General features: G+C 38.1%; 1 protein-coding gene across 4 annotated transcripts in view; it reads right to left on the bottom strand.

The window, feature by feature from the left end:
- MAN2A1 (mannosidase alpha class 2A member 1) overlaps positions 1-23612 on the bottom strand; it is a 166564-nt gene that overhangs the window by 8895 nt on the left and 134057 nt on the right. For all 4 annotated transcript variants that reach the window (XM_049647694.1, XM_049647695.1, XM_049647696.1 and 1 more), the window contains 4 exons: positions 20606-20739; positions 17387-17528; positions 14746-14879; positions 8158-8352 (listed from right to left, as the gene is read on the bottom strand). In XM_049647694.1, coding sequence (XP_049503651.1) covers positions 8158-8352; positions 14746-14879; positions 17387-17528; positions 20606-20739 — 605 coding nt within the window. The remainder of the gene's footprint in view (positions 1-8157; positions 8353-14745; positions 14880-17386; positions 17529-20605; positions 20740-23612) is intronic.

Raw genomic sequence — 23612 nt, 5'->3', positions numbered from 1 at the left:
ATGAACTTCAGCCTCCAATTTATATATTAAAAAAAAACCATTGGGGTGCCTGGGAGGTGGCTCAGTCAGTTAAGCGGCCAAGTTCGGCTCAGGTCATGATCTTACCGTTCGAGCCCCATGTCAGGCTCTGTGCTGACAGCTCAGAGCCTTGACCCTGCTTCCGATTCTGTGTCTCCCTGTCTCTGTCCGCCCCTCCCCTGCTCATGCTCTGCCTCTCCCTCTATCTCAAAATAAATACACATTAAGAAAAAAAAGGGCCAACATTTTAATTTCACTTTTAGTAACAATTACAACTGCTCATGACTGAACTATCACCATTGAGAAACTTCATTTGTCAAGCACTCAGTGCTTACTACATGCCAGATACTATTCTAAACGCTTCACAACCATTAACTCATTTAATCCTTAGAACATCTCTAAGGGTGGGTACCGTTATCGTTGCCATGTTGCTAATGAGGCAAGTGGGAGAATAATGTGACTTGCGCTAAGTCACTTGGCCAGTAATAGAGGGGATACACTCCAAAAAGGTGGTTTGATTCCAAAGTGCGTTTAACAGCTTCTTTCTCTTTCTTGCCTTTGCTCTAGCTATGGATTGGTGCCCACAGCTAGCTAGGAGGGAAAAGAGGAAGACTACTTTTGATGTAATATAAGAAAAGCCTAAAACCTGAAGGGGCTCACTCTTTGATTTGAAGTTAGAAAAAGGGAGTACTGGGGTGCTTGGGTGCCTAAGTCAGTTGAGCATCTGGCTTCGGCTCAGGTCATGATCTCATGGTTCATGGGAGATCAGGTCATGATCTCATGGTTCAGCCCTCCATTGGGCTCACTGCTGTCAGCCTGTCAGCACAGAGCCCACTTCAGATCCTCTGTCCCTCTCTGTCCCCTCTGTCCCTCTGTCTCTCTGCCCCTCCCCTGCTGTCTCTCTCTCCAAAAAATAAATAAAAACAGTAAGAAAATATTATTAACAGAAAAAAAAGGAGTATTTATTCAATGGTTCCAGTAGCACTAAAACCATGATTTATCAAAAGAGGTATCAGTTCAGTAAGTAAGGATTAGAAACTGTCGTTTCTATCCATCCACAGCCTGCCTACCCATCACCCATCCATTCTTCCCATTATAAACAGGATTTAAGGCCATTCTGAAAACGATACATGCACATGGCACATGGCAGTCCCTCATAAGAAAAGGATGTTCTTTGATGTTCCTTTATCAAAATGGATGAGAGCTCAAAATATAGAGCTGTGCTCTTCCTGTCTCACACCAAAAGAAACTTGATTTGCTCATTAATGATGTGAGGTTCACAGATCAGTAAACTTCTGGAAACTGTAATAAACATTATGTATGTACCTTTTTTTTTTTTTTTTTTTTTTTTTGTGGAAGAGAGAAAGCCATAACTTTGACTAAATTCTCCAAAATAAATGTGTCCCCACCCTCCACAAAGAATGTCTAAAATAAATAGAGATTAAGGCATGGCTGAACACCTGGTGGGAAAATTTCTCCAACCTGCCCAGATTCCTCCAAAATGCCTACCAACACCCATCTTTCAGTGTATTCTGGCAACTGGAAAGGTTAGAAAATTGCACGCTGCATTTTCAGTGCTGAGACAGGAAATAACCAGTAGAAATTCATTTTCCAGGGCATTCATTAAAATGTCCAATAACAGTTATCCTTTTTTGATCAACAAGATAAGATGACAAAAAGAAAGGGGAAGGTGAATGACTGACTGTTCTTAGATATGTACAACAAAAGAAATTTTCTCCACAATTTTCACCTTTCCAGAATTCAGGGAGATTAATAAAGTACTAATCAATTCTTGTAAGAAAGGCAAAATGAAGTAAAAACCTTAAACTGCTTCTTATAAGAAAAGGGGGCAGTGTAAACAAGAGAAAAATCTTATTCAGTAAGTGGTGCTGATGTGTAAATGATTGTTGAACTATTTGCAAGAAACAGTTCAGCACAAACCAAACTAAAATGCCATAGAGAATAGAGTTAAATGTAATGTGGATATAAAGATAACATATCTATAAATGAATTAAATAAAAATATACCTGAACATAAAAGCAGTGGGGGAAAAAAAACCTGAACAACGTTATCTTTCGTTGTTCACCTAATTAAACAGCTTCATCAAGTTCCTTCTGGTCCCTAGAATGTCAGCATTCTAGGCTGAACCTATCACTCCAGCCTAAAGAACCCTGACCCCTGATCTGTCACCCTTCCCCTCCCCGGTCCCTGGTGAGAGTCTCCCAGCATCCTCTCTACCAAGACTCCCTTCTCTGTTAATCAATAGGCTTTCCTGACAGCATGGTTTTCCTGTTTGGTGCATTTCAGTGATGTTCCTGTTCCCCAGTTTTCAAGCCTTTAGAGAATCTTCTTTTTAATATCTCAAGCTTTTGATAGTACAAGAAAAGGAAGTTGATAAAGAGAAGGGAGCTGGACGATGAACCTACAGAATGAGAAGGCTAACAGTTACACTCCCAGACAACATTCCCAGACAGGAGTGCGCTGGGGTGTTCAGCATGCTGGGAGGCAGGGTTTTAATAGATGTTTGCTCCTATCTTCACAACTCCAAATATATGACACATAGTTTTTTCCAAAAGCATATATCAAGTATAAAAGCAAGATATACTTTTACAAAAACATACATTCATCTACCAATATAGACCAATTCCTGAAAAACCGGACTTTGAGGAACAGACTTGCTGACTCTTAAATAAAAGTCAAACACTACCCTCTGAGACCCTGTGCAGCACCCAGATTCAGAAAACCTGGATGTGGGTCCTAATTCTGATATTTACTGCTGGGTAATTTTATCTTAGTTATATAATTTCTTATTTATTTATTCTGAGAGAGAGAGCGAGCACGCATGCACAAGAGACAGAATCCATGCTCTATGCAGAGCCTGATGTGGAGCTCAATCCCACAAACTGTGAGATCATGATCTGAGCTGAAATCAAGGGTCGGATGCTTAACTGACTGAGCCACCCAGGCACCCCTAATCTCTAACTCTTACTTTCCCAATTTAGTAAATGGAGATAATAGCAAGGTCTAGACACATGAGGAGAGTTTTTAAAAATTAGTAATTCCTAAGTTCTCCACACCATACCTACAGAGTCAGAATATTAGAGATGGGGAAACCTGTAAAAATCTCTATTTGAAAATCTCCCTGGTACGATCTGTATACAATGACAATAACCACCTGGGTGGATTAGCACATCTCTAGACCCTACCTTGCCTCTCTCACCATTGCGTGAGCCCATAATCATTTTCTCAATGAGAAGTCAAGAAGACCAAGTGAGGTGTAGAATTTAAGGAAACTTCAGACAGTGGCCTGGGGAATGGGCAAGTAGGGACATCCTCTATCACACTGCCAATGAGGAAGTTAGGCAGGCAAAAAGGTGTGACTCCATCACGTCAAGGTAGTTCTCAGACCCATTTCTCATGGAAATACTGTGAGGTGGTAGGTAGGAAAATGTTTACTTAGATACTAGACCTCTGGTCTTGCTTGGAACCCAATGGCTATGCTGACATTACTTCAATGGGAAAAATGCTGTGCTATCTCTAAAGGAACAATTCATTATCGTATGCTGGGAGTTGCCAGAACACAAAAACAGGAACACAATAGAAAATGTTGAGGTCTGGCTTCTGGATTTCTTCACTGAGTCATTTTTGTCTTCTTTTAGTGTAACCATGGAATTACACTTGATACATTTTAAGCACCAAGCATTCATTGAATCAGTATCTGCATGAGGCTTCTTTCAAAGATTATTTTCCTATTATTAGAGCTTAGGGGACAGACAGCAACTCTTTAAAGAAGTGATTTTGAATGGACAAATCAATCCCCTAGGATTACTAGTATGATTTTATGTCTGTCTGTCTGTCTGTCTATCTATCTATCTATCTATCTATCTATCTATCTATCTATCTTGAGCATGAGCTGGGGAGGGACAGAGAGAAAGGGAGAGAAAGAATCCCAACCAGGCTCCACACCGTCAGCACAGAGCCTGACATGGGACTTGAACTCATGACCCATGAGATCAAGACCTGAGCTGAAATCAACAGTTGGATGCTTAACCGACTGAGCCACCCAGGCACCCCACAAGTAAGCTTTTAAACAACTGCTAGAAATCTGTGCTAAGAATCAAAGACCAACACAGGAACTGGCACCAAGTGATATGATAATGCAAAGCAGACCTAAATACTTAGTTCTGATCATGTGCCAGCATAGTAGTTATAGTTAAACATGAGCATTTCAGTGTTTATTCTTCCTGGTCAAATTGTTAAATTGCTTTCTATTCCCTCTGCTAAAACCCTACCTTGCACCTGAGCTGGCAAGTACGGTAAGCATCATCAGGATAATAATGTATGTTTATAAAACACTTCTGTTTTCAAAGGGCTTTCACAGCATTATTTTATCTGTTTCTCACAACAGACCTGAAGCAGGCATATCTCACATCGGTCTCATTTTATAAAGGGTAGCTGAGTCAGCACTCAGCCAGCAATCCAGGAAAGGTGGTGGTCCACCTGTCCACAGGTGAGAAGATCAAGGGAAGCTAGGTGGATATAGTGAGTGGAGGCCAGACCCTAGAAGGTCTGAATGCTCAAGGGTCTGAACCAAATGGGTAGCAATGGAATTTTTCATCTGGGAAGTGATGAGGTTTGTATGACAGGAAGATAGGCAATAAACAGGAAGAATGAAAGGAGCAGGTAACCATAAAAAAGAGGTGATCTGGAAAACAAGTGACGGCCCCTCACTGGAGAGGATTAAACCTTCCTCTTACTGACTGCAGTCAGCTGGAACCACTTCCAGGAAACAATCATGGAAAGGGTCATCTGGGAACAGGCTAAGGAACAGTGGTCACCATGTGCCCCAGAAGTCCTCAGGCTTAGGTTGCTCTACCATCCATACCTAGATGTGACAACCTGAGGCTCAGGGGCTTTGTTAACCCCCCCCCCTCCCCTTCTATCCATTCATTCCCTTTAGCACATGAACTGACAGGTAAACTCAGGAAGGCTACCATCTCTGGTGTGTCCTTTCCGTGACTTGAAAAGTAGACCCACAAGAGACTGTAGCAGAACACTAGAAAGAACACTCATTTAAGATTTGCTCAATCAGCAAATTGTTACTGAGCCCTTACTACGTGCAGGCACTCTTTTAGGCAATAAGATGCAGCAAGGAATTAAAGAAAAGGTCAGCTCACGTGGAGCTTCTATTTTCACCACATCATCTGCCTTCAGGCCTTCATACTTTCTCTTAACTCTTCCGGGACCACTCTACCCCCAGAAATCTGCAGGAGTCTCTTATTCTCTAACTTCCTGCACATTTTTACTCCATTATCATCTTTTCTGCAAGGTCCTCTGCCAACCACACTCTGCAAACTTGCATCATCATCTAGAATTGCCTTTCCCTTCTCTGTTTTCCTCCTTAACATGTATTACCATCTAATACGTTATGTCTCTCTTAGTTTATCTTCTTTATTTTTCTCCTCCCACCAGAATCCACGCTCCAGAAAGGCAGGGGTTATTTTCTGTTTTGCTCATGATTGTATGCCTTTAGCTGTAACTGGCACATAGCAGGCCAGGCATGAAGTACATCCTGCAGGTTTGCTCTCACGATCAGACAAGCCTTTGACATACAGAGATATACACACAGGCCTCTTGCATTCACTTGTATTCATTATTATAAGTCATATGTATATTCCTACATAATTAGGTGTAAGTACCTTATCTTGGTCATACAATTCAAAAAGCCCTAAGTGTCCAAATTTGCAGGCATTTATCCTTACTTTACTTGGTTTGCTTTAGTTCTTTGTTCTTAAACTAAACGTTTTTCTCTTCTTATGTTGTCTTCAAACATGAACACTCTCTCCTTTTCATACTCTGGCCATATATTTCCTACGGAATCCCTGAACACTTACTATTTCCAACTAGGCATATGCCAGCTCACAATATCAAAACAGCTCTCCAAAAGATAAAGATGATGTCAAACGTCTAATTTTTTATTCATATGTAATCTCTGACTTTAAAAGTAGGCATACATGCCCATAAAAGCAGTCTGAATTAAAATTCCATATCTAGGGGCGCCTGGGTGGCTCAGTCAGTTAAGCGGCCGACTTCTGGTCAGGTCATGATCTCACGATCCGGGAGTTCGAGCCCCACGTCGGGCTCTGTGCTGACAGCTCAGAGTCTGGAGCCTGTTTCAGATTCTGTGTCTCCCTCTCTCTGACACTCCCCTGTTCATGCTCTGTCTCTCCCTGTCTCAAAAATAAATAAAACGTTAAAAAAAAAAAGGTTTAAAAAAAAATAAAATTCCATATCTAATAAAACCTTCCCCGGTTCTTCCTCTAGTGTGTCTTTAGATGTCTCTAAATAGTTGGGTTTCTCAATGCAAGGTCTGAGTTGCAGTGATTTTAAGGAGAAAGATCTGAATGTACAAGGCCTCTGATACAAAAATAATTAAATGTTACGCTTCTTATTTCTCTAACTCCTCAGAACAGTGCCCAACAAGGAGAAACAAATGGAAAATACCAGTAGAGCTGATCTTAAGGCCTAGTTCTCCCACCCACAAATAAGTGACTTCAGCTCAGCTTTTGTTCTCTTATCTAGAAAAAGACAGTATTCCCTGACCTTCTTATCACACAGAACTTTTCTGGGAATAATGTAAATTAGTAGTTGAAGACGCTCTAAACTATAGATCAAGTGTCAAATGAAAGGTGTAATGATTTTGCCTAAAGGTAAAGGCCTCTTAATGGTTCCCTGAAGCACAGTAAAAACTCACAGTACAGCTGATCCTTGAGTGCAGGGGTTGGGGACACAGATACCCCACAGGGTCAAAAATTCGCATGATTTTGACTCCCTCAAAATGTAACTACTAATAGCCTACTGTTGACTGGAAGACTTACTGACAACATAAATGGTTGATTAACACATATTTTGTATGTTATATATATTATACACTGTATTCTTATAATAAAGTAAGCTAGAGAAAAGTAAATGTTATTATGAAAATCACAAGGGGGTGCCCGGGTGGCTCAGTCAGTGAAGTGTCCTACTCTTGGTGTTGGCTCAGATCATGATTTCACATTTTATAAGTCTGAGCCCTGTGTCAGGCTCTGCACTGGCAGCACAGAGCCTGCTTCGGATCATTTTTCTCCCTCTCTCTGCCCCTTCCCTGCTTGTGCTCTCTCTCTCTCTCTCAAAAGAAATAAAAAAATAAACTTTAAAAAAGAAACACATAAAGAAGAGGAAACACATTCAGTACTGTACTGTATTTATCGAAAAAATTTGCGTAAGTGGACCAGTCCAGTTGAAACTTACGTTGTTCAAGGGTCAGTTGTAATTAAAAATTTTTTTTTTGAAATATAATCCCAACTTGATTAAAAAATATATATATATATATGCATAGAAAAATGCTTAGAGAGGATAATGTAGTAGCTTAACGTGAAGTTTGAAAATAAAAGGAAATTTTATAATAAATCTCAATTGTGATCAAAATATTATTTATGATTTTTATATATTTCCTTCCCATATATCCACATGCACTTTTTAAAGAAATTTTTTTAATGTTTATTTTTGAGAGAGAGAGAGAGCACGCGCGCGAGTACGGGGGAGGGGCAGAAAGAGAGAGAGAGAGAGAGAGAGAGAGAGAGAGAGAGAGAGAGAGAGTCACAGAATCTGAAGCAGGCTCCAAGCTCTGAGCTGTCAGCACAGAGCCCGTTGTGAGGCTAGAACTCACAGACTGCGATATCATGACCTGAGCCAAAGTCAGATGCTTAACTGAGTCACCCAGGCACTCCTGTTTTATGTTTTTAAGTTCAATAATTAAAAAAAAATTTTTTTTGTATTGGAAAATTAATTTTTACATTATCCATACCTATACAAATTTACTCTTCATGGCTTCTTGAATTTTACTTTTTTTTTTTTTTTTTAATTTAAATCCAAGTTAGTTAACACATACTGTAATATTGGTGTTGGGAGTACAATTCAGTGATTCATCACTTACGTATAACACCCAGTGCTCATGCCAACAAGTGCCCTCCTTAATGCCCATCAGTCATTTAGCCCATCCCCCAGCCCCAGCTGTATTTTTTTTCTGCTTCCCATCCCATTATATCAAATATATTACAAAATCGTAATTCTTTATAGATATATCTTGGGATGTACCTTTGACTGTATTGTCCTCAGATTAACGAGATGAATGTCACAAGGCAAAGATGACACTAACGGAGAGAATTCACCTAGCAGCTGAAGGGTTGGCATGGGGATCTTTTCTATCATTGTAAAGACAGGATGATTCAGGAAAGAAGAAGTTATGTGGCTAACAAGGGATGGGTAACTGACAGAGTTCTTTTCTTCTTCCTATCAAGAAAAAACAAAAATGTGTAAGTGATATATATTTGCAGTTTTTGTAATATTAACTAAATTACCCAACAGAGTTTAAGTCGAAAAGAAATATAAACATATATACTCTGATTTTATTATATTTTGTAAATAACAGTCTCAGACAACACACAGATTACCAATTTCAGTTCTAAGCAATATAAGAAAATGAACAGTGTCCATTTAAACCATGTTTAGAAATAGCTTTTTCCCATTGCTTTAAGTACTAAAAATCCTGAAAATAATTTTTGCCATTTTAGTACAGGGTAAGACTTTTTACGGAAACTCTTTTTCAACTTACCACAAAAGTGGGGAAAAGGTTCTACTTACATAAATGGGTTAGAAAAAGGCTTAGGGCTGAAAGCTGCCACTACGGGGCAAAAGCGCCTGAGGTTAGCTAGCAAGATATTGTAATGGGATCACGAGTAACTTATTATATCACCTGCAGGAAATTGCTTTCCATCTGATGCCAATGTACTATTGTACTTTGATCACAACTCCACTTGTCCCTCAGACCCTTTGCTTCCTGCACACACAAGTTAATGATTACTGTCTGACTGTTTTCTTCACATTCATCATGTGTGTAAGATCTTGTTTTCTTCATGTTCACCACGCAGGTAGTATCTTGAGAGTTCAATACATATGGAGACGAAACCCCTGTTTGGGGCTCTTTTCTCCTCCCGGACATTAGCCTCTCTTGTATTCAATTCTGCGTCCTCTCTCTTGCTGGACAAAAGATAACCCCAGACTCATAGTCTGTGACATTCTTTAAGTAGATAGGTTGGGATATTGATACATCTTGCATATCATCAAATGTTATCTCTTCTCCCTCAGGTTTTACCCCACATATTCTCATGATTTCTTTTTTTTTCTTTAAATTTATTTGTTTTGAGAGAGGGAGGGAGAGAGAGCAGGGGAAAGGCAGAAAGAGACGAGAGAGAGAATCCCAAGAAAGCTCTGTACTGTCAGCACAGAACCCGACATGGAGCCCAATCTCACAAACTGTGAGATCATGACCTGAGCCAAAACCAAGAGTTGGATGCTTAACTGACTGAGCCACCCAAGTGCCTCCAACATGGTTTCATTTAAAAAAAAATGACATCGTGTGTTGATCCAAAGGTGTGCTCTATAAATGTGACCCAATGACAGGATTTTTTTGAAGAAATTCTCAATATGAATAAGGATTTTAAACAACACAGGTAGTATATCTAGATCATCTGTTAGATTTGGTAAATCAATGCCACTTACTTCACTGTACTTTATTCTCCAAACAGAAAGTGTTATATATGTTATGGAATAATTATTATATACCTACCTAGTACACAATTATTCAGTATAACTTAAAAGTAATTTAGTCATTGCTATGGAATATACTTCCAGACAAGTGGTTCAGCATGTTCAAACATTAAATAAGTCTGCCAGGGCTGGGGATATGCATATGGTAGATGACACACCCAATTAATTAAATCAATGACTAAGTGGAACCTTAACTAATTATGCCTAAGGTATAAAAGCAGACATAGAAAAGCACTAAGAAGAGAAAATAATTTATATAGAAAGGTTTTTTAATCAACAGTGACATTTGGAACAGATTTAATTTTGTATCTTATTTTTTTAAATGTCCATTTCACTGATATCTTCTGATTTTGCACCCTTTTTGCAATACAGGGCTCAAATAAAAGGCTTGGCTACTTATCTGTGAGAAAAGATAGGATTTATAGAGGATACGGAGCTTAAAATTCAGAATGTCAGATTAGCAGAGGGTTAGCAAAGAGTGACAAGCATCTTGCCAGCAGCGAACTGTAGATGTCATTACAATTCAGACTATGGAGAGAGGGAAAAAAAAATTAAAGGCAGCAGAGGGACACTGCAGTATTAAGATACTGACAAAAAATATTAGATCTAAAAGAGTTGTAAAAAAAGTACCCATTCCACACTCTTTTTTTTTTTAAAGAAAGATTAAACAAAGCATATATAGCAATATTCTCCAACAATACTGAAATTTAATGCATATTACTGAATATTGAGGGAAGAGTTTCAATAAGAAACTTTACATGTATTCCAAGATCAAAGGACTTCATAATCTAGGTCAGGATTGCTGACAAAATCACTTTTCAGTAATAAAAGATAAAAGATTCCAAGAGAAAAGAAGACACCTGCCTTATCAGAATTGGAAGGCATTAAGTCCATTCTAGGTCAAGAAACATTCAGGAAAAGCTCTCTGGCTTTGTTCTATGCTCTTGGAGGAATTCCTGGACACTTCAGTGAATAGGTGGGACACTTCTTGATGGATCACCTATACCTACAAACAGTAATGTGCATATATACCATTCTTCCCAACCCAAACCAGTTCTCCTGACCTTCAGTGTTCCCCCAAATTGACCACACATAAGAATGGCTTGAGGAGCTTTAAACTTAGATCTCTGGGCCTTAATCCAAACCTACTAAATCAGAATGTCTGGGAGTGGGCCCTGGGAAGCCGAAGCTTAACAGCTCCCCCAAGTGAATCTCAAATCTCAGTCAGTCATATGTAGCTCTGTGGACATATGCTGGGAACCATCACCCCCGATACCTTCCCAACCTTGTGGAAGAAAGAGAGCTCCCTTTGGAATCAAAAGTATAAGTCTCACCCTTTAACTTGTTCTGAATCATGAAAATGATTCAGACTCAGAAACATGTGAATGACAAGTCTTGTCAAAGGAAAACAATGTCATGAACGTAAGTACCTCGAGAGTTCAAGAACTAAGCCACTTATTGTCCTAAGCGAGACAAGGAAGATAAGTTTATGGTAGAGTGTGGGTCGGGGCTGGAAGAGCACCACCAACAAACAATACTGCTGGAAGCTGGCCAGGCAGGGTGGGACCAAGTCTCCTGGAAGGCTCCATCATTCATGCACTTTCCTAACATTTTTACAGTAACGAGGGGCTCAACAAGATATTTAACTGTTGAATTATCACTTCTTGATTAATCTCCTGGAAAGGTAATCTTTTAATGTGACCTTTATGATAAACCCAAAGCTTATAAAACATGTTTGCTAGAGGAAAATTTATGTGTTTGTTTAAGCTGTAAATGAATTCCCCAGCCTTGTAGTAACTAATATACTACTATAAACATCATTTGGTTTCTTGTTGGTTGGAAGGCTTCAAGCTGTTCAAGTCTAGCTTTCTCCTTGCAGCCTGTGTGAAATTAAAAATAGTTTCTGGCACATTCTCACCCAAACTGCATCAAGTTGAGATCTCCATTGGGTTCTGGCCCGTATTTCCTAAGTCAGAATTTCTTGCTAGGCTCTGTGGTGCCCTTCATTAAGTCTGCTTAAGTAATCTGATCCCTAATCATCAAAGGTTCCCATTCATCTACATCAGAACTTCCTAATAAATAAGTTATTTAAGATAATAAGAGATGATATTTTGAGTCACTTTTGCTTATTCAGTATGACCTGATTCATGGTGGGAACTTGATAAATGTGTACTGAACTTAATCTATTAAAAGCAAATGCAACATAAATAAATGAGAGAAAAATACAGTAGGGGAAAGGATGGGGTAAAAAGAGAAAAAAATAACAAAGGAAAATTATACTGAATCATGAGTTTTAGAAATAAATATCATTCAATGCAGAGGTGAACCCTGGTGATGTGTGGGCTGAATTTGCCTATATAGATATGTTTTGGTAGGTCCGCACAACATTAAGAAGTTGTTTGTTTTGGGGCCAACTCTCAAGAAAAAAATCCAGGACATTTCACATTAAAGTTGTCAACAAAAGTAACAAAAACTCACAAAAACAGGTAACTTTTTTTTTTTTTTTTACCCAAAACACTGGAAATCCAAGTCACACTAGGCCCCTACATTCCCTCAAGTGGGACTGAGTTGTAGCTCCTCAGTGAGATATGACCTCATAGTCATCAAAGACCTATGGTCACCTAACTTCAGTGATTCCTGGTTCAATGCCCCTCTTTACTTAGCAGTCATCAGCAGGAAGGGACAGGGAGTAGGCATCAAAGAAACAAATCCTAAAGGGTCAATGCCAAAGAGACAATTCCCATTTACCACTTCTGTTGACCCCTGAGTGTCATAACCATGGACGACAGTCAGCCTCACATAGCCAGAGCAACCCATCGGGCATCTGTATATCTTAACAGCGATTATCATTCCAGTCCTTGTTCTCAGTGCCCCTCCACAGAACCCTCAAACACACGACTCACTTCCATTTAGTCATCCAGATTACTCCCAGGAGGCTCTGGCAGGCTCAAGACTTTCCACTAAAATGCTCTCCTGTACAGAAGAGTGTCTCCTTACTAAGGTTTCTATCATTGTTATTTTAAAGATTAGAGTCTGGGTTGAAAATAAAAACACTTTCTAGAAAGTTTAAGTTATATGAGATGGAACATTTCTTAATCAAATGTCTTTTTAGTCAATTTCACTAGAAATTAAAATGTATTTTCTCTTCTCTAGTTCATTTTTTATTTAAAAGAAACTATTGATTTAAGTCCAAGAATGTATAGTTGAGCAAAAGGAAAATTTAACCAACACAGGATTATAAAAACATTGGATCAAATTTCAATCAATTACTATCCAAGGAGTTTTGAATGGGAATAAACAAATTATTTCACTTCTAAATGAAAGCTTTATAGATCTGACATGAAAATTCTTATTGCCATAGTTAACAGAAGTTTTGCAAATTAGTGTCTATATAGAGAGAAAAAAACCATAAAAGCCAGAAACATTTTCAGGAGGAGAAAAAGACAGTAGCTGCCAGCACTCAGACAATGATTTTCCTATGCAGTTTTAGACCTAAAATTAAGCCATCTTGTCAGTAATTGATTTAAACCATGAGTCCCAAGAACTGGTATAAATCTTGACATCTAAAAATGGATATTAAAATCTTTTTCCTAAAAGATTCTACATACTGGAAGAATTCTTTGCTTTAATGAGCTGTTGCCATTTCATTCAATCAACTAGTGTTGTATTTATAGAATATGTACCACAGGCAAGAAGGCGCTGTGGGGCACATGAAAAGAAGTAGACAAGCCCCTAGAATCTAGCAGGGGGAGAGAACATGCATAGTATGACAAGGCAGTAAATAGTGGTTGGGACAGATGCAGTGGCACAGTGTGCAATTCCAGCTCGCTCATTTATGTATTTGTGTATTCATTCCTGCACCAAATAGTGACCGCTTCCTCTGCTAGGGACAATCCTAGAAGCAGAGGGAGAAAGCCCCTACTCTCAGGGAAGTTATAGTCCAAAAGAGGAAAAGGACAATGATAAAATAATCACACATGTGCATGGAGGACAGCTGAATAGTCTGAGAAAGCACTGAAGAAGGTGATCTGGCCTGGTTCAGCAGAAGCAGTTGACCAAGAGAATTTTGATCTCAACTACTACGAAGAGTTCCCTGGGCAGAGAATGAGATCACAAGTGCAAAGGTGCTGTAGGCACAGGGTGCATGGGGATTACTTAGGACCGAAAGAAAACCAGTGGGTTCAGAGTAGAAATAGTGAGAGTCATGCTAGATGAAGCTGCGGGAACAGGCAGGGCCCACATAGTGATAGGCTCTTCATGCTACGGTAAGGATTTTGGCTTTTATAATGACAGCACTGAGAAGACATCAGCAGGGTTAAGCAGGGGGAAAGGGTGGGAGTAGATGGCTGATATCTAGAACAGAGAGCACTGTTAAATGGCTTTTCCTTCTGTGAAGTCCATGCGGTCATCTGCTGAAAAGAGTAGAAAAGATTTGAAATGGTCAGTGAAGAAACAAGGAGAGCAGAATAAGAAAAAAAGGGCCATGGAGAGGGCCAAATGAGGTGGGAAATTAGTATGTATGGAGGACCGTGATGATGACTTCTATGTCACCTTGAAGAAGCATACTATCATATTGGTTCATGCCCAACTGAGCTTCAGCTAGATTATTTAATGGAATGCTGGGGTTTTGTTTTGAGCATGAAAACTGAACAAGAAGAAAAACAAGTAAATCCATTTTCAACTGATGAGTCTAAGACTAGAATAGGTACACTAGGTTTTAAATAAATTTTACAAATCAAATTTAATCTCCTAAGTATACAACCAAATTCTATCTTTAAATTCAACTCTTACTTTCTTTCAAAATAATTTCATAAAATTTCATCCAAACTGATTCCTTAACATAATTCTCTATCTACATAATAAGCAAAAATAAAAGAAAAAGACGACCTAAATGCAAATCTCACAGGATATGTGTAACTGAAGTTCTCTTTCTTGTCAGTAGAGACTAAGTCTATTACAAACATATCTCAAAACTAGAAACCATAAATCATAAAACAGTGGAAAGTCAAAATTTCAAATTTTGGATGGCAAAGAACAATCAACATCAGAACATGTGAGTTATTTTTTTTTTCTTACCACATTCACAACACTTCTTTTTTCCAGTAGTATTCGAAATAAATTAGCTGTAATCTTGTTATCATGGACACCTTGTTCAAGGCCACGATTATCATCTTGCATGAGTCTTCGATCCATGATAACTTCTATCTGACCTAATAAACAAACAAAAAAAACAAACTGGCCAGGGTTATTAAATACAAACATCCACTGAGGATCACATAAGTATAGGCATGGTCCCACTTAAGTCGAGGAGACCGATCTCTACAACCCAGAGTACCAAGGGCTTTCTCTCAAAGCAGCTAGTATAAATGCAAAAAAATATGATTGTATTTCTGTTCTTCATTAATGTCTAGTAAAATGTGAAAAGAAATTTAAAAATCAGACAGATCAAAATTCAAGTGAAATTTAAAAAGAATTAATCTGAAGAGTAAATTACGGCCTCTAAAATTTTTAATGGCAGCATTTGGAATTTAAAAAATGTTTATGAGGTTCACAGAAAATGTATATCCACAGAGAATATTAAGACAAAAACAGATGCATAGAATCTAAAAAGGATTTGAAATACAATTTAACTTACTTGATAAGGTGGCAATTCTGTGAAGAAATGCCAGAATTTGGAGACACCCACCATGTACCCCCTCCTTCCCTCCCTGGTACTATGTTAGTGGCATCAACTGTCCTCTCTCCTCTAGCTCAAAAAGGGGTTTTATTTGGTTCCTTCATTTGCTGTGAAATAATTCCACATCTCCTCTAGTTTAATTTGTAAGATAATAGGTTATGAGTTGACAAACTAATATAAATCAATCAACCAATCAATCAAACCAAACCAAACCAAACCAAACCAAAACAACCCAAAAAGCTACCCAGAGCCATATTCATATGTTTATACTAAAAAAGCCCTAGTCATGTACACTTAAAAAAAAAAAAATATATATATATATATATATTCATCCATCTACTCATTCATATTTGTTACAGTATTAAATAACTGTTCAGCATAAAAGAGCAATATGTAAGCTATTTTAAAAACTATTATTCTGACCTAGTCAAACCAACTCTGTTTAGTTTCTTTCTTCTGAGTTTAGGTATCTAGTACATAAAACCGCCAGTGATGGTTAGAATTCTCGTCATTACTACCTCCATATGTATTGTAGGACACAACGATCTAGAACTTGCTCCTCAGGCAATGGGGCTATCTAGGGTTTGACCATTTCATACCCAAATTAGTACATCAATCTCCTGGCAATTTCTCTCTTCTCCCTGTCTCCAAATGTTAGTCTACACAGTATGTGGCACTTAGTAAATCTCCTGGACTGTTCTCAAATTGTTTCTATGTATGCAGGCATTCAAACCCCAGGGTGCTGGGGTTCTCTAGCAGGAGCAGAGGAGCCTTATCTCTAAGCTCGTCTTTATCAGGAAAGTGGGATAACGGTTTAGTCCATGACTGTTCCAGTCCTAATGTCTAGTTCCCTACTGAAGGGCCCAACTTTGAGAACTTAAGGCAAGGTTTAAAATGGGTGGTTCAAGAGTCACAGCTGGCAAAAAGATGTTTTATATTTTGATTTTTAAACAAGCCAAGTCAACATTTACAGATTGGACAGCTTCACATAAAATCCCAGACTTCTGGGTTGTTCAAACACAGAAAAAATTGGCAACAAGGGGCCCCATTCCCCATGGAGATGATGGCCTGCCACCGAGCAGCGGCTGCCGCACTGTGCACGGAGAAGTGTAGGCTCCAGTTTGCTGAAGCCCCACCGCTCCCCACTACATCCCTGATGGGAGGCCATTATTATTTTTATAAAGGTAGTAATGTCTTTATGGCATATTCTCATGATTCTGTGTAATGAAAGCCGCAAAGAAAAATGAGAAGTAGTATGTTTTTGTGTGTGCATGGACATACAGAATGTATGCATATGCCTAATATAAAAAGTGGGCTTGTGACACAGGGTACAGCAGGCACCTTCACTCCTTTATTATCTGCCTGGCTCCTAAGACATTTGTCTTAGCAAGTCTTAGTATGTAAGGAAGAGCAACTGACTACATGTAAAGGATAATTAAAAATATGTATTATAAGGGATATCAGCCTTCCAACAGGTTTTATAAAAATTAATCTGTGTCTACTATCTATTTTTTCTTTCCATCTTGTCTCTTTTACAGAATCCTTAAAGTTGTATCTGTCACTTCTTCATCCCCATATCTGTATCATTACAACTCCCTTTCTTTCTTCTTTCAGGTGGTAGTGCCCTAGAAGGATGTGATTCAGGGAAGGACCTAGGTATGGACTATAACCTCCTGCTTTGGGCACTTAGGCAAACTTGGGAATTTCTAACTCTTCTCCCTGCCTCCTTTCCTCCTTAACTTCTGGAGTCTGAGTTTCCACAGCCATTCAATTATGACAATGACAGAGCCTTGTGCAAACAACGAGCTATCAGGAGAGATAAACTATCTTTAAGAAACAATGGTTTCATGGAGTTTCAAGTCCCTCATTCTTCATCAGAAGATTAAGGATATACATTACGTTATTTTCACAAAACCCAAAATTAACTAATATTCTGGTGGCTGGTGTCTGAAGATAATAATTAGTACATATGACCAACAGAAAAATTATACACTTGGAACTGAAAAAAAAAGAGCAAAAAAGAACCCAAACAATACGCACCACTTTTCAAACTTGAAACCCCTAAAGACTGAGCGGAAAGTAACGTCAAGCGATGCTTGGCATCCTGGATATAGGCCATTGTTGTCATTGGGTAGACATTTGCTTGAAGAGGTAATTTGCTCATTGTCATTCTAGGCTGAATCTATAAGACCAAACAGTTCACTTTAAAAAAAAGAAATCAAGTGATATTTACATATGTGATTTAAAAAATTAGTACTGACTATGGATGAGTTTTCTTCCAAAGAGAAAAAAGTATAGCTTCCTTTCTTGTTCAAAGAAAGAACTAAATTGAAAATTAAAACATTCTTCAAAACAATATTAAAAAAAAAATCACAAGGATCTTAGAAAAAAACTCTAAAGTGAGAAAGGTAGAACTTATCCTGGTTTTAAAAATAGGCATTCCTATTTAAATTCATAATAAAAATCTTTAACAAAAGTCTTCTAGCTTTCCAGTATTTGCATAAAACAAATTATAAAGGTATTAAGTATTCATTTCTCACCTAAGTCTAACATACCGCTTTGGTAATGAATGCTAAGCATAATAGCTCTCTATCCCCTTTCAAGAAATATCTCTTAAAATTCTTGAATCAGTTTTAATAAATACCACAGATCCCCTCATCACATCCTCTAACATATTACATTAAAATAATCAAATTCATATTTATATTTAAAAACTATTCAGTGCTTACTCTTCCTGTTTCGTTTCAATGTAGATAGTTCTAAATTTCAATTTTTCTTGGTCTAGTATCTGAATGCATGAAATACATTATTTTATTTTTTGACTGAAAATGCACTAAGCTGGGTGGGGTCAAGGAGACTCAAACCACACAGGGACTCAGTTATCAGGTGTATCTTATTCATACCATAAAAATGACATCTCTACTGTTAAACTCACGAAAGTCTGACATGACAATCGAGAAAAAAAGAAGTACAAAGTTAACATAATAGTTAACACATACTGAGTGCCAATTAACACCAGGCACACTACTGGGTATCTCACAAATAAGATCTCTAATCTTTACAGAAACCCTGTAGTGTGTCCTTCACTTACTGGTTGTACTGAATGGTGTCCCCCCAAACCCATGTCCATCCAGAACCTGGGAATGTGATTTTATTTTGCAATGAGATCTCTACAGATATAATCAAGTTATCCTGGATTAGGGTGGGCTCTAATCCAATGAATCGTGTCCTTCGAAGAGGGAAATTGGGACACAGGGACACATACAGAGATACAAAGAGAACATCATAGCTACTCTGTGACAGCAGAGGCAGAGATTGGAGGGATGTGTCTATAAACCAATGGTGCCCAGGATGGCCTGATGCCACCAGAAGCTAGAATAGTCACGGAGGCATACTTCCCCAGAGCCTTTGGAGGGAGTGTGGCCCTAAGGACACCTTGATTTTGGACTTGTGGTGTCTAGAACTGTGAGAGAGTAAATTCCTGTTGTTTTAATCCACCCAATTTGTAGTCATCTGTGTCACAGGCCTAGGAAATTAATACACTTGTAGAGAAACAACTGTAAAAGTTGGAGGAAAAAAAAAAAAGGATAGTTTGAAAGAATTCTCCATTTCTCCTGTGTAATCCTGATCTTCACATTCAAATTAACTTGTATTCTCATAAAAAGGACATTTAAACTGTCAGAACTCTGGGGCTGTCACTCTCACTCCCTACCTGTGGGTCTAGATTTCTAGTTTTGCCCAAGTACAATTCTTTCTGAGGCCAAAAAAATGTTTTTGTTTTTTTTTTTTTGAAGTCTGTTTTTTTAATAGGCCTATTTTAAAAGCAGAAATATTTAGGTTATAAATTTAGAAATAATATTTTCCCATGTATTCAAATGCTTGATCCTTGAAAAGAAAATTCACATTTTTATTGTACTATTTATTTATACACATATTAGTACACATATTTATTGTACTATTTTTTTTTTCATTCATGTAGACACCCACACATACAAATAATTGCTTCTGTAAGATTTTAAGAAAAGAGTTTCTTTTGTATACAAGGAAAATGAATCACCATAAAGTCGGGGATTCGTTTGAAAACCAAACAGCTGTGGTGGAATTAACATGTAAATTCAAAGTGTATAATGTAATTTTTATGCTTTGAAAAAGGTTTAAATTTAACCTTTGCAGGAAATTGTAGAAGAGAAAATTATCACAATCCCTTTCACTCTTTCCAGTTGAAAATCAGACAAAGTAAAAGCATTTGTTGTGAAATTATTTCTATTCATAGCCAGAAATTTCTAAAACGCTAATGTCTCGAAAACATGCTAATGTTTTTAATAGTATTATTTCAAAGATACGTTGTCACACACATACACTCTGAATACAGAAATTTAGGTAACAATCAAAAGAGCCCAATTAAATTAGAGAGCTGACAATCTGAAAAGATTTTTAGTCAATTTTCTCATTACTATTTCAAACTATTTTGTGAACATTTTGATTAAATACATACCTACTCACATTTCTCAATAGATACGTTTGTATTTGTGTGTCCATGTACACATATGCGTGTGTATTAAGGTGAACATATATACATTATTCATAAAAAGAGGGGAAGAGTTCTCATGAAATTTAAAAGAGCTCATTAATACATTATACATTTAAAAGTATATATGTATTTGGTGTGCCTGTATGGCTCAGATGGTTAAGTGTCTGGCTGTTGATTTTGACTCGGGTCATGATCTCACGGTTCATGAGTTTGAGGCCCGCGTCAGGCTCAGTGCTGACAGTGTGAAGCCTATTTGGGATTCTTTCTCTCCCTGCCACTCTCTCTCTCCTCTCTCTCGAAATAAATAAATAAACCTAAATTTTTTTTTAAAGTATATATGTAATAAGTTAAATATGCACAGACCATTTCCTTATGAGGGGAAAAATACACACTTCTTCAACCCCTGATTATGCTTCCTTTCTATTAGACAAATTTATATACATTTTGGCATCAAGGGAATTAACATGCAAATGGTCACCAAATCTTCCTTTGAGAAAATACACCCTTCCAATCAGATGTTCTACAAACCAATCCCTCAAATACTTGTCTTAACTTTGGAAATCTGATTGAATAAGGAACCTAGAGTACCTGTTAAAATTCAGTTTTATTTTGAAAATAATTTTTAAACTTAAGCATTTTCGAAGCACCCAAAATCAACTGGCCTATTACCATATATAAAAGTTACACACTAACATAGCCATTACTTACAGATTTTAAAGGAAAATTACCTGGTATCCATTCAGGTCAGTATAAAATCTGTTTTGGCTGTTGATGCTAGAAGAAATTCTCATTGCAATCTCACGGTTATGTTCTTTTCGGATGTCCACAATATTGGAAACTTCCACAGACTGTCCGTCTATTCCTAAATTTAAAAGAATATGTACCTTAATAGAAGTTTATTGCTCCACTTTTCTTTTAAAAAAAAAAACATTTTTAAGTTATACTTTGAGAAAGAGACAGAGACAGAGAGAGACAGAGACAGAGAGAGAGACAGAGAGAGAGAGAGAGAGAGAGAGAGAGAGAGAGAGACAGACAGAGAGCCAGCAGGGGTGAGGAAGAGAGAAAGGGAAAGAAACAGAACCCCAAGCAGGCTCTATGTTGTCAGCGTAGAGCCCAACACAGGGCTCAAACTCACAAAATGTGAGATTATGACCTGAGTCAAAGTCAAGAGGTAGATGTTTAACCAACTGAGTCACCAAGGTACCCTAATTGCTCTGCTTTTCTTAAATATGCTGTATAGAACTCCTTGCAAAGTTACACACTTTTTCCTCTTTTCTGTTCTTATTATCTTTACCATCTTTCATGCTAAATGTGTTGCCATTCACCTTTCCCCACCTCCCCCGCCTCTTTTTTTTTTTTTTTAAATTGTCAGATGGCAGAAAACAAGCACTCCGGGGCACATATTAACTCAACAGAAGGACGAAGAGGCTGGGATGAGATAAATGCAGATGAAATGTAACATGCAAATGATTCTCCAAAGAGTTCTGCAGGGGAAAGGGGACATTAAACGAGTAAAGGTCAGCTCTGCTACAGGCCAGTCCACCTGTCATCTGCACTGCCATTCCCCAACAGAGCCATGCAAGCCTTTTTCTTCACCATTCACCTTACACACTGGAAATTAGAAGCAGAAATTTACACTCTGTTGGTTCAAGAGACAGTCTATTATTGCCCATGATCTATAATCTAGGAAAAGAGACAAGAGATCCAAGGAGATGATTTATGGCTGAAAGTGATATTACCATATTAGTATTTGTGGAGTATAATCTGGAGAGCTCCCCAGAAGTTAAATCAATTTTAATTGAGTTTGGTTTCTCTTAGGACCCCTTGTTATGGAGTGATTCATTTTGCCCTTTGCTATATAAAGCAGAGGACAGCTTGAAAAAGTCCCAGATGTATCAAGCATTTATTTTCTTGGATAAGCCTAAACTGTTCACTAATTTCTATCTGTCATGCTACCCTAACTATACCTACTTGTCCTTAGTGAAGCACGGGGTCTATTTTAGAGATGGAGAGGTGAGTTACAAAGAGATCCAACACTCTTCATACAGACTGAGTATGTAGAGGAGATACAGGATCTTCAAGACAGCAATCAGGAAAGCAAGCAATCAAAAGAAGAAAGGTTGGTCCTATCCAATTTCATACAGTGTAAGGTTTTTAAGGTTCCAAGAATCCTGGACATTTACCTGCAATTTTAATTATTCCCCACCACTGCCTACTCCTCACACACAATCTCCCGTGGTGTGCTGATAACCAGTACACTCTTTAAACAAAGAGGGCTGTGTAAAGAGAAATGGCGCACAGAAGAAGGGAGCAAGGAGGACTTTTGCTGGGAGCCAAGAAGAATCTCCCGGGCTCAGTGAAGGTACAAGCAAACAGTTAAAGAAAGGAAGTTTGAATCTGTGGGATTTGTGGAAAAGAATGTAAATGCAGGCAGCCCAGGCACTAAAGGTTTATGTGAGAAGTACACTGGACACTGGAAAACGTAAATAATAATACAGTGACAATACTAAATGGGCTGAAGTGCCCCCACCCCCTGCCCCCATCAACAGAATTTTCAGAATTCTCATAGAAGTTCTTTTCTGGTAGATGTCACTCTTGCAACTCAACGACCTCAGTCACAGATGCTTTCAGCTCCTTACTCCGTTCATAAGGCTGTAATGAACAGTAGGACCTCCATGAGTGGGGTAAGGAGGTAGCCTTTTCCCCTCCTGCCATAGTCTGAACCATTAACCTCTTCCCAGTTAGGAAGATACACATATCTTTCCTTCCAAGAATTATGAGAAGAACCTGCCAATATAGCTAGCTGATCCAAACAGCTTCACTAGTATTGGGAAGTTAAAAGAAAAAAAAATCACATACATTGATGATAGAACTTCTCTGAACTAGGAAATGCATTACTTTATTCTTAAGCCCAAGCGGGGCTCAATCCATGAATTGTGAGGTCATGATATGAGCCAAAATCAAGAGTCGGATGCCTAACTGGCTGAGCCACCCAGATGCCCAGGAAATGTATTACTTTCTAAGCAAACTTTCCTTTTAGTGGGTTTACATTAAAGAACATTTTTCAAAACCAGTGAAATGTACATGGAATTTTAACAGATAAGCTTCTACAAATGAACCAAAGATGGCCAAAACACAAAATGCAACAGTAGGGATGAAGTCCCCCATGCAGCATTGGGGAGGACACCAAAGGACAAGTAAACTCTAATCTACTGGAAGCACTCGTAGGGTTTTCAGCATTGCGTCATGCTTTCTCCTCTGTAGACTGATATTCTCTCAGGGGTCAACAGACTACATGAAATGAAAGAAAATCTCAACAAAGAAGAGTGTCATTAATTTCAAGTCATTTATCTCTGGAAAACATATACAAAAAACATGCTTCAAGAAAAAAAAATTAATAATTTCATATTACCTCTAGCAATAATAAATTATTTCTGTTGAGAAAATCATCTTTCTCAAGCTCAGTATTATGCTCAGATCCTGTTGTGGCAACAACTGCTTAAAGATCCTTTAAAAGGAGCCTCGATGTCCATTCACACTTCAGCAAGACATTAATTTAAATTCTGCACCAGGACAGAATAAGATCAAACTTAATATACTTATTATGAATAAACCAAATAAATTTTGTAATGGCAATAAAAGCAAGGAGGTATCCCTGAGTTACCAACGAGAATGTATTACTTTTTAAAGAAGAATCTGTGTGAGAGAGATAACTTTTCCTATCCTGTGTCGAGA

The sequence above is a fragment of the Panthera uncia genome (genome assembly GCF_023721935.1).
Source record: "Panthera uncia isolate 11264 chromosome A1 unlocalized genomic scaffold, Puncia_PCG_1.0 HiC_scaffold_17, whole genome shotgun sequence".
In the NCBI taxonomy this organism is placed as follows: Eukaryota; Metazoa; Chordata; class Mammalia; order Carnivora; family Felidae; genus Panthera; species Panthera uncia.
This window is presented reverse-complemented; position numbering and strand designations above follow the sequence as displayed.